Source organism: Hippopotamus amphibius, chromosome 2 (genome assembly GCF_030028045.1).
Source record: "Hippopotamus amphibius kiboko isolate mHipAmp2 chromosome 2, mHipAmp2.hap2, whole genome shotgun sequence".
In the NCBI taxonomy this organism is placed as follows: Eukaryota; Metazoa; Chordata; class Mammalia; order Artiodactyla; family Hippopotamidae; genus Hippopotamus; species Hippopotamus amphibius.
The window spans coordinates 13079407-13091944 of NC_080187.1; the positions used below are offsets into that span (position 1 = coordinate 13079407).

At 42.7% G+C, this 12538-nt stretch overlaps 1 protein-coding gene across 1 annotated transcript; it reads right to left on the bottom strand.

Annotated features, from left to right (window-relative positions):
• Positions 1-291: 291 nt before the first annotated feature.
• LOC130845342 (olfactory receptor 1J4-like) lies at positions 292-11212 on the bottom strand. Its single transcript, XM_057722410.1, has 2 exons — positions 10716-11212; positions 292-1234 (listed from the first exon to the last, which is right to left on the bottom strand). Exons 1-2 carry the CDS (start codon positions 11210-11212, stop codon positions 292-294), a joined length of 1440 nt encoding a protein of 479 aa, XP_057578393.1.
• Between the last annotated feature and the right edge of the window lie 1326 nt (positions 11213-12538).

The window sequence follows — 12538 nt, forward strand, 5'->3', positions numbered from 1 at the left end:
CAATAGTTCAATGTATTCCAATTGCTCAATCACATATCTTACTAATAAAATGCTTGATGCTGTGAAGACCACAGGTGTCATGTGTGTTGTGGGCAAGGCCATGTTCAGGATTATGGAAGAATATATGGGCAACAGATATGACTAAAGGGAAATAATCTGGGCCAATAACACAGTGATCATTTCAAGGACAGTTGAGAAGATGCAGGAGACATGGTTGGTCAACATGCAACTTTTCAAGGGGGCATTTCTGACAAGGTCAACGGGGGAAATAAGCATATGGTTGGCTAATTCTCACTTGGTGAAAAGGTGATTGTTTCTGCAAAGAATCGCCAGAGCCAATTTCATGTCTCTGTTCCTTAGGCTGTAGATGAAGGGGTTCAGCATGGGGGTCACCACGGTGTACATCAGTGAGGCAATCATGTCTTTGTCATTGGACTTGCCCGATGAGGGGGAAAGGTACAGTGCCATCACTGTTCCATAGAAGAGAGACACAACAGAGAGGTGGGAACCACAGGTAGACAGGGTTTTGCAGATCTCTTTAGTAGAATGGACCCTTAAGATGGAGAGCCCAATGCGACCATAAGAGACCAGGATGCCACTCAGTGGAAGAATGAGAAGTGCAGCCCCTACAATGACTATGCCCAGCTCATTGATAGAGGTGTCTGAGCAGGAGAGCTTCAGCAGGGCAGCAAGGTCACAGAAGAAGTGGGGGATGATGTTGTCAGCACAGAAGGACAGGCGAGCCAGCAGGAGGCTGTGGGACAGGGCACTGGCACAAGACAGGAGGCAGGCTCCAGCCACCAGAGATAAACACAGCTCCTCCCTCATGATGATGGTGTAGTGGAGAGGGTGACAGACGGCCACATACCTGTCATAGGTCATCACTGTGAGAAGAAGGTTATCAACGCAACCAAAAAATATGAAAAAATACATCTGTGTCACACACCCTGCATAGGGGATGGATTGGTCCTGAGTGTGCATGTTCATCAGCATCTTAGGGACGGTGACAGATGAAAAGGAGACATCAGTGAGGGCCAGGTGGCTGAGGAAGAAGTACATGGGGGTGTGGAGGCGAGAGTCCAGCCTGATGAGCAGGAGGATGAGCAGGTTGCCCAGAACCATGGTCAGGTACATGCCCAGGAACAGGGCGAGGAACACGCCCTGCTGCTCTGGTGGGATGGGGAGCCCCAGGAGGAAGAAGTGGGACACGCTGCTCTGGTTCTCCCTCCTCATGCTCCTCTCCTGGCTGCTGGGGATGAAGGAGAGCGGGAACTGTCAGAGGCTTTGCAATTGTGATTATGGACACCACACTAGGGTCTCTTACATTCTTGTGGAGGAAACAATAGTTGCCCAAATTTCTTTCCTCACCTAGAGTTGCCAAAGCAGGTGACACCCACAATGGTCAACATGATCCATTTTGGACACCAGAGCAAATTCATTCTTTTTTTTTTTTATGAATGATGTTTCTGGCCCTAAGCTACTGATTGGAGATTCAAGAATAAATAGGACTTGGGACCTCTTCCCTAAGGACACTGACCCTCTAGGAAATACCTGACAAAGGACTAACTAATGTTTGGGACTGAAGCTTGATTCTTTGTGTTACGAATCCGGCCCAACCACTTTCTAGCTGTATGACTTGGGATGTTAAATCTCTCTTGGCCACGTGTGGTGCCTCTATAACGTGAAGATATGAATATCACACATTCATAGAGTTAATAAGAAGATTCTCATTCAACGCATATTGATATCTAAGAATACTGTCCTGCATAAAATACAAACAAAATGTTATGTATTATTTTTATGACAGAATATATACCAAAAGATATATCAAATTCAGGATTTTAATAAAACAGTATTATGACGTGCTGAGCACAAAGGACCAAGGAACTGATTTAAAACATGTTTGTCTCTGAGCTCTCACACACTGAGGATGGGCTTCTCAGCTCAGATCCTATCACTGGGGTAAATTCCCAGGTGAAACTTGTCTCAATGCACGTTTATCTTCTTGCCAAGAAATAACCCTTATTCTGGACATGAGCTTCCTCTATCTCCACCCATATCTGGTGCTTCATGTTGCCTCAGATCGGGACACTCACAGGGAAGGAGACACCTGAGCTCTGAGATCTGGGGTCTGAGAGCTGGGAGATAGTGCAGAATTGGGGGTGTCTGTTAGAATTCACTTACCAGATTGACCCTCCCTATTTCCCAATATTGTCTTCACACTGATAATAACTGACATTTAATGAACACAATGTCGGACTCACCCCTTTTGGGTTACAGCCTCACAAAATTCTTTCAGCAGTGGCCAGAGGTCGGATTTCATTGCTAACATATCCAGAAGAAGTGAGATCTAGAAAGAGTCTCCGTTTCTATGAGAGAGAACGTCTATAATCATAGTTCTCTCCTGGGCATTTTCTTAATTTATTGGAATCTTTGCTTCTATGGCCCTACTATTCCTTGCTCTCCTTAGTTAGAGAAGATAGGTAAGGCCTTAAAGTATGTTATTTCAGGATGTGAAGGAGTCCTCTTTTTCAGACAACTGTTAGCACTCAGACTCCTGCAGCCCTTTAGTTTGAAAATGGCTTTCATTGGCCTTCAATATTTTTCAATCCACCAATGTTTATTTGTGTATGGAAGGTAGAGAAGACAGTGATTTTTTTCTCTTCATTTTTCTAACAGGAGTAGTAAAATCACTTAAACCATCGCACATAGATACTGTAGAGTGGAACCTTGTCTCAAAGGTTGATTTTCTGATTGTCTTTTCACTAATGAGAAAATCCACCCATTTCTTTTTGAGGTGGGCATGGAGGCTAAAGTTCAATGTGAAATGTGAAAAGTTAAAGTTAAAAGTTAACATATGCTTGGGAGAGGACCTTGACATTAACCTTGTGTAAGACTCTGTCAGTAGATGCTTGTTCCAGAGCAGAGTGTTGCTCAGAGTCTTTAATTGACGCAGCTCATGGGGCCAAAAGAGGGACCAGGTACTCGATCCTCCTGCTAAGCACAGGCTTCTCCCTAAAATTTTCTAGGTCAGACTTAACCCAGGGTCTCAAAGATCCCCTGAGGTTAAACCAGAGCAGGTAATGACACCAAGGAGCTGCAATTGGAAGGAAAGGGAAAAGTACAGAAGTGGTGCTTTGATTTCATCAGCACCAAGTATGAAAGAGGTGGCTGGAAAATTGCTCAATAATGAAAAGTGCAGTTGTGACCTGGGCGTAGTGCGGTAGAGACTGGGAGAGAGCCTAAGGATGGGCCTAATTTTCCTGTCTGCCTAACAAATTCTTTCTCCTTAGCAGTCTAGAAAGTCAGGTGTCTCTGCCTCTACGAGGCTACAATTTACGAAGTGCTCACAATGCTCCTAGAACTAGTGAAGCCCCTTACAGACAAGATCTCTCCACAGTGATCAGGATCCCATTTGCAGAACACAATGCTGAGCATCACCAAGGCCAAAGCCAAGGCCACAAAGCATTAAGTGGGAAAAAGACAAAATTTGAGTGTCCACGTATGTGACACCAGAAATGAGGGTTTCATTTCTAAATTAAATTACCAAAATTGAAGAAGTGTCAAAAATATTGCACTTCCAGGGGCACTTTGGTGTCTTCAAATAACTGCAAACTGGATGCCAATAGTGCTTCAAAGTGGGCTGTCTTCTGAACTGCCTGTGTGGATTCTGGTCTCATGCAATCAGAGTCAAAATTTGACACTGCTGTACACAAACACACATGAATATTTGTATTTTCTGTGTGAAGGATGTCAAGGTGTGGATTTGTTACATAAAAGCACTCACACACTATCACAGACACACACTTGCCAAATGGAGACTTACAGAGTTCTCTAGCTTATACTCCAAGTAGGTAAATACAGTCAGGGTGTGAGTCAGCTTCACACAAATCTATACCAAACTCACAAACAAAATACCCACGTACAACACCGCTACACACAGAAAACTCTCAAGCATCCTCTACCCCAGGCATGGTAGTCACAAGAAGGCATACATATTCCAATCTCAAGCAATGCACAAGATCTTACATATAGCACACCAGCATCAAATGCATGTGAAATAGGCACACACTGAGAGGAAATGTCCAGCTTCTCTGACCTATATATTTCATAGTTGTTTGCCATTCAGTGTGTTTGTCAGTTACACATACAGCATAAAGCCATAAAACACAATACATACACACAAAATTCACGCAGCATCTCTGATGGTCACACATGCACACATTTACACACAGACACATGCATGACTGTGGAGATTTCTGGCCCCTTCCAAGCTCTACCACTGCTGTGAGTTCAAATACATTCTGTTTCATTCTGTTACCTGAATCCTCATTTTCCATCCAGAAGACTCAGGATCCAAAGAAACAGAGCAAACCTCAATGGCCCGAGGACCTTTACAAACTCTCATGTCTGTTTACCAGCTTCAAAACAATGGGCAAGATGATCTCCTTTTCCTCATCAGAAAGAGACCCCAGTGGGAGAGAGCACCAAGCCCCTGATAGAGAAGCAGTCGACTGGGGTTAATTGCCCAAATTCCTCCCAGGCCCTTGGGAAGAAGTATGTTTTGGGTCCAGATGGACTGGGCTATACCTGAAATCCTAGGGGAAAATTGTCCCTAATGTCCCTAATATGGTACCTTGGGCTTCTGGTCAGGTCTCTGGGTGGGAAGATAAAGTTCCCCCATTGATCATGAGTTCAGCTTCCCTGCACAGTAGTGTGTGGGACAGGCAGTGGAAGGACCTCAGAGGGCTTCTGCCGGCTCTCCAACACCTAGAGGTTTCCATTACAAGGCTTCCATCAAAACACAAAGCCCTTTAAAACATGCAGGTCTCCCCACTCCTCTGTGAGGTTCTCTAGGGTACACTCTGTGCCTTGTTCAGGAATAGAAGGACTGAATATATAACTCTTGAAAGAGGACTCTGTACTCTCCAACTACACAGAGAGCATACCTGAGCAATGTATCAATGATGTCAGATTCAGTTTCTTCAACGTGGAAATAATAACCATGCTTTTCATGTGAGTCTGAAGGATGGTTAAGTGAGCACATAATGAAAGCTGACTCAATGTTAAGGTTTATTGTCAATGTCTGTATCACTAGGGATCGGCATTGGCTTACAATAGACAAGTGTAATTGGTAATTGTTGAATGAATTCCTGTGTCCATTCATTCACTTATTCACTTAAATAATCATTAAGTCTCTCATAAAGGTTAACACTGATATATGCTCTGGAAACATGACAATGAATAATACAAACTGAAATCTTTCCTGCGGAACACACCCAATTTGCACAAGGGTGCAGAAAATATTGTTAATGCTAAGCCAATGGCAGATAAATATGAAAAGTGCTGGGGTAGGATAAAAATCAGGTGTAGAGCTAGAGAGAATCAAGAAGGTCAAAGAATACTCAGTGTTACAGGATCCTTTTACAAAGATACCCAGACGTCGGTCCAGTCTAGTGGATACAGGTCTCTGAACTGGTTTACATCACTACACGCTGTTAGAATGGATAAAATTGAAAGGACCATGGCTATTAAGTGTTGAAGTTATGATGGAACTGGAAATCTCATACACTGCTAGTGGGAATAGAAAAGAGGTTGAAAATTTCTTTAAAAGTCATACTTGTATCAAAAGAGATAACTAATAAGGACCTACTGCATAGCACATGGAACACTACTCAACATTCTGTAATGACCTCCATGAGAAAAGAATCTAAAAAAGGAGTGGAAATATGTATATATATAACTCATGCACTTTGCTGTACAGAAGAAACCAAGACAAAACTGTTAATCAACTATACTCCATTAAAAATTATTGAAAACAAAAACAAAACAAAGGAATGGATAAAGAAGATGTGGTACATGTATACAATGGAATATTACTCAGCCATAAAAAGGAATGAAAAAATGCCATTTGCAACAACATGGATGGACCTGGAGATTGTCAGACTGAGAGAAGTAAGTCAGACACAGAAAGACTAATATCATATGATATCATTTAGATGTGGAATCTAAAAAAAAAAAAGAGTACAAAATGAAGTTATCTACAAAACAGGAATAGAGTCACAGATGTAGAAAACAAACTATGGTTATGCATGAGGGATAAACTGGGAGAATGGGGCTTACATATACACACTACTATATATGACATAGATAATCTGCTGTATAGCACAGGGGATACAACTCAATTCTCTGTAGTGCCCTAAATGAGAAAAGAACCTAAAAAAAGAGAGAGAAGAATGCATATATGTATATGTGTAAATGAGTCACTCTGATGCACATCTGAAACTAAGACAACATTGTAAATCAACTAAACTGCAATAAAATTAAAAAGAAGAAGAACTAGAGCAAGAAATCTTACGATTTGTATGGAAACACAAAAGACCCCGAATAGCCATAGCAATCTTGAGAAGGAAAAACGGAGTTGGTGGAATCAGGCTTCCTGACTGCAAATTATACTACAAGGCCATAGTGATCAAGACAGTATGGTACTGGCACAAAAATAGAAAGGAAGATCATTGGAATAGAATAGAGAACTCAGAAGTAAGCCCAAACACATATGGGCACCTTATCTTTCACAAAGGAGGCACGAATATACAATGGAAAAAAGACAGCCTCTTCAATAAGTGGTGCTGGGAAAATTGGACAGCAACATGTAAAAGAATGAAATTACAACACTTCCTAACACCATACACAAAAATAAACTCCAAATGGATTCAAGACCTACATGTAAGGCCAGACACTATAAAACTCCTAGAGGAAAACAAAGGCAGAACACTCTATGACATACATCAAAGCAAGATCCTTTTTGACCCACCTCCTAGAATCATGGAAATAAAATCAAGAATAAACGAATGGGACCTCATGAAACTTAAAAGCTTTTGCACAGCAAAAGAAACCATAAACAAGACTAAAAGGCAACCCTCAGAATGGGAAAAAATAATTGCCTATGAAACAACAGACAAAGGATTAACCTCCAAAATATACAAGCAGCTCATGCAGCTTCACACCAAAAAAGCAAATAACCCGATCCACAAATGGGCAGAAGACCTAAATAGACATTTCTCCAAAGAAGACATACAGATGAGCAACAAACACATGAAAAGATGCTCAACATCACTCATCATTAGAGAAATGCAAGTCAAAGCCACAGTGAGGTATCACCTCACACTGATCAGAATGGCCATCATCACAAAATCTGGAAACAACAAATGTTGGAGAGGGTGTGGAGAAAATGGAACTCCCCTGCACTGTTGGTGGGACTGTAAGTTGGTACAGCCACTATGCAAAACAAATTGGAGGTTCCTTAAAAAACTACAAATAGAACTACCATATGATCCAGTCATCCCACTACTGGGCATATACCCAAAGAAAACCATAATCCCAAAAGAAACTTGTACCATAATGTTTATTGCAGCACTCTTTACAATAGCCAGGACATGGAAGCAACCTAAATGCCCATTAACAAACGAATGGATAAAGAAGATGTGGCATATATACACAATGGAATATTACTCAGCTCTAAAAAGGGATGAGATGGAGCTATATGTCATGAGGTGGATAGACCTACAGTCTGTCATACAGAGTGAAGTAAGTCAGAAAGAGAAAGACAAATATTGTATGCTAACTCACATATACGGAATCTAAAAATGGTACTGATGAACTCAGTGACAAGAACAAGGACACAGATACAGAGAATGGACTGGAGAACTCGAGGTTTGGGAGGGGGCACGGGGTGAAGGGGAAGCTGAGATGAAGTGAGAGAGTAGCACAGACATATATATGCTACCAACTGTAAAACTGATAGTCAGTGAGAAGTTGTTGTATAACAAAGGGAGTCCAACTCGAGAATGGAAGATGCCTTAGAGGACTGGGGCGGGGAGGGTGGGGGGGACTCGAGGAGGGGGAAGTCAAGGAAGGGAGGGAATACGGGGATATGTGTATAAAAACAGATGATTGAACTTGGTGTACCCCCCAAAAAATAAAATAAATAAAAAGAAGAAGAAGAGACAACTATGTCCGCAGGCTGCCTTCAGACTCGATGTGCAACTCTTCCCTGAGTTTGCAGCCTGCTAGCCAACTCTGCAGATGTTGGAATTCTAACCTCCACAGTGACATGAGCCAGGTCCAATAACTCTTTGCCTCTTTCTCTCCATACAACATCTCTCTCCACACAACACACACACACACACAGACACACACACACACACACACACACACACACACACCCTATTGGTTCTATTTCTCTGGAGAACCTTGACTAATACACCTACTAAGACCTTAGTGCCCTACAAACCTGGTCCTCTGATATCTCTAAGCTTAGCGCCTACCATCCCTCCCCCACTCAGCCCTGTTCAGCTACGGAGGCCCCTCAGTGTCCCTGGAATAGACCACTCCTCTCACAGTATTTCTAGGTGATGATTTCTGTGCTTGGAAAACTTTTGCCCAGATCCCCCCGTGGCTCACTTACCTGTGCTCACTAACGTCTTTGTCTGGAAGTTATCTTTCCAAAGAGCTCTACCTGGACCACACGATGTTAAATTATGAACTTCCCCCCCAGCACTCTTCTTCCCTTGTTTTTACACCTCCTTGATTCCTACAAGATTTTACCTACCAACAGAACCTAACAATTTATTTATTTCCAATGAAAACCCACCCACTAGAGCTTACACTCTAGCAAACAAACAATGATACTTTAAAAACTAGGTAAAGCCTATGGTGTGTTAGAACATTCAAAACTACTATGGAATGACTTCCCTGGTGGCACAGTGGGTAAGAATCCGCCTGCCAATGCAGGGCACATGGGTTCCATCCCTGGTCCATGAAGATCCCGCATTCCACAGAGCTACTAAGCCCATGCGCCACAACTACTGAGCCTGTGCTCTAGAGCCCATGCTCCGAAACAAGAGAAGCCACAGCAATGAGAAGGCCACACACCGCAATGATGAGTAGCCCCCTCTCTCTGCTGCCAGCCATGAAGATCCAATGCAGCCAAAAACAAAAAACAAAACAAACCAAACAAGCAGACAAGCAAACAAACACACACCTACAACTGCTGTGGAGAAAAGGAGCTTGAGGAGTAGGGCCAGGAGCTGGAATGGAAACTTTACAAGGGACAGATGTTTGTTAATTTGTATTCCCAGAATGTAGAAAATTGCCTGGCACATAGAAGTCATGCAGTAAATATTTCTGTGTGCACGAAATGTAAATTCATTGCTTTTACTTTATTCTATTACCAGTGAGATCTCTAGGAAAAAGACAACACTCATTTTCCCAAATAAAATTAATCAGATAGCTGTAGGCTGTTCCATACAAACTCCAACTTGGAGGGGAAAATCATAGTCTTCCAGGAATGGGGAAATTGGGGAATTGGATTGACTACTCTGTGGTCCCCTACTGTCACAGGCACAATCGAATAAAGATTATTTTGGATTTAGAAAACAATCAAAAGTACTTTATTAACTGCATACTGCATTGAGAAGGGAAACATTTTAGACTTTACCAAAGCCAAACATCTGAAATGTAATTGAATATTTCCAGCTCTGGAAAACCCTAGGCAAGAAAGAGCGAATAAGGAGCTGGTTCATATCTCATTTATTTCAACACATGGAAACTCTGAGTTATAATGAAAAGTTATATTACCTGCTACTAAGAAGAGTTCTTTAACCTATCAAAGCAACATTCCACAAACTTAAACTGCCTTCACTAGAGATTTCATTGTAGAAAAGTGAAATGCTATAACTCATTAGGGAATCCTGACCATCTACCACCTGGGGACCGGAAACTCAGATTATAAGATGGTACAGCTTTTACCAAAATACAATCATATTTCATACCTCCATCTTAGCCTAAAACACACCAGGTATGAGTGTGAAAAAAGGAAGCATATAATGCCAACGTTGTATTTTCCTTTTGAGATAGGTGGTTGTTGTGTGTTATTTCAGCAAGTCTTTCTCTCTTCAGGAGGATAAAAAAATAGTTCAATTAGTTCAATGTATTCAAATTGATGAATCACATATCTTACTATTAAAGAGCTTGGTGGTTTGAAGACCACAGGTCTCATGTGTGTTGTGGGCAAAGCCTTCTTTAGGATTATGGAAAGATAAATGGGAAACAGATAAGACTAAAGGGAAACAGATTGGGCCAATAACATAGTGACCATTTAAAGGAGAGTTGGGAAGGTGTTGGAGACATGGCTGGTCAACAGACAACTTTTCGAGAGGGCGTTTCTGACAAGGTGAGTGGGGGAAATGAGAACATGGTTGGCTGATTCTCACTTGGTGAAAAGGTGATTGTTTCTGCAAAGATTGCCCAGAGCCAATTTCATGTCTCTGTTCCTTAGGCTGTAGAAGAAGGGGTTCAGCATGGGGGTCACCATGGTGTACATCAGTGAGGCAATCATGTCTTTGTCATTGGACTTGGCCGATGAGGGGGAAACGTAAAGTACCACAATCGTTCCATAGAATAGAGACACCACAGAGAGGTGAGAGCCACAGGTGGACAGGGCTTTGCAGATCCCTTTGGTAGAAGGGACCCTCAGGATGGAGAGCCCAATGCAGCCATAAGAGACCAGGATGCCACACAGTGGAAGAAAGAAATCTGCAGCCCCTACAATGACTATGCCCAGCTCATTGATAGAGGTGTCTGAGCAGGAGAGCTTCAGCAGGGCAGCAAGGTCACAGAAGAAGTGGGGGATGATGTTGTCAGCACAGAAGGACAGGCGAGCCAGCAGGAGGGTGTGGGACAGGGCACTGGCACAAGACAGGAGCCAGGCTCCAGCCAACAGAGATACACACAGCTCCTCCCTCATGAGGGTGGTGTAGTGGAGAGGGTGACAGACGGCCACATACCTGTCATAGGCCATCACTGTGAGAAGAAGGTTATCAACGCAACCAAAAAATATGAAAAAATACATCTGTGTCACACACCCTGCATAAGGGATGGATGGATCCAGGGTCTGCATGTTCATCAGCATCTTTGGGATGGTGACAGATGAGAAGGAGACGTCAGTGAGGGCCAAGTGGCTGAGGAAGAAGTACATGGGAGTGTGGAGGCGAGAGTCCAGCCTGATGAGCAGGAGGATGAGCAGGTTGCCCAGCACCGTGGTCAGGTATATGCCCAGGAACAGGGCAAAGAACATGCCCTGCTGCTCTGGCGCGATGGGGAGCCCCAGGAGGCGGAAGTGAGACACGCTGCTCTGGTTCTCCCTTCTCATGCTCCTCTCCTGTCTGCTGGGGATGAAGGAGAGCGGGAACCGTCAGAGGCTTTGCAATTGTGATTATGGCCACCACACTAGGGTCTCTTACTTTCTCCTGGAGACACCTGAGCTCTGAGATCTGGGGTTAAGAGCTGGGAGATACTGAAGGATTAGGGGTGTCTATTAGAATTCACTTACCTGATTGACCCTCCCTTTTTCCCAATATTGGTCTTCACACTGTTAATAATTGACATGTAATAAACACTATATCAGAGTAATACATTTGTGGCTTATAGCCTTACAATGTTTTTTCAACAGTCCTGAGAGGTAGATATTAATAAGTTTTATTGTCAACATACTCCAAAGGAGTTGGAACTAGCATGAATACAGTTAGCAACTTCTGTAGTTACAATTCTCTCCTATGTTTTTTAAAAAATTTATTGGAATCTTTGCTCCTATCGCCCTACTATTTCTATCTCTCTTTCTTTAGAGAAAACAGGTGGGACCTTAAGAAATGTTATTTCAGGATTTGAAGAAGACCTCCTTCTCAGATAACTGTCAACAGTCATACTCCTGCTGCCCTTTAGATTGAAAATGGCTTTCATGGCCTTCAATTTTGTTCAATCCCTCAACGTTTATTTGAGTATGGGAGTTAGAGAAGAGGGTGATTTTTTTTCTTTATTTACTAACAGGAGTAGTGAAATTGCTTAAATAATCTCACATAGATATTGCCTAGTGGAACCTGCTCTCAAAGGTTCATTTTCTGATCATCTTTTCACTGGACAGAAAATACACCCACTTCATTCTTTCGGAGGTAGAGAGGCTTAAGTTCAATATGAAATGTGAATAGTTAAAGTTAAAATATGCTTGGCAGAGGAACTTGACATTAGCATTGTGTAAGAATGTGTCAGTAGATGCTTCTTCCTGATCAGGGCGTTGCTCAGGGTCACTAATTGACTCAGCTCATGGGGCACAAGAGGGACCAGGTACCTGATCCTTCAGCCATGACTGCTTCTCCCAGAAAGTTGCTAGATCACACATAACCCAGGGTTTCAAAATCTCCTGGAGGAGAAACAGAGCATGTAATGACACCAAGGAGCCGCAATTGAAAGGGGAGGGAAAAGTACACAAGTGGTGATTTGATTCCATCAGCACCACGTTTGAAAGAGGTGGCTGGGAAATAGCTCGATAATGAAATGAGAAGTTGTGACCTGGGCGTAGTGGGGTAGGGACTGGGAGAGAGCCTATGGATGGGCCTAATTTTCCTGTCTTCATTCCAAATTTTGACTCCTGAGCTGTTGGAAGAGTCAGGTGTCTCTGCCTCTATGAGACTACAACTTACTA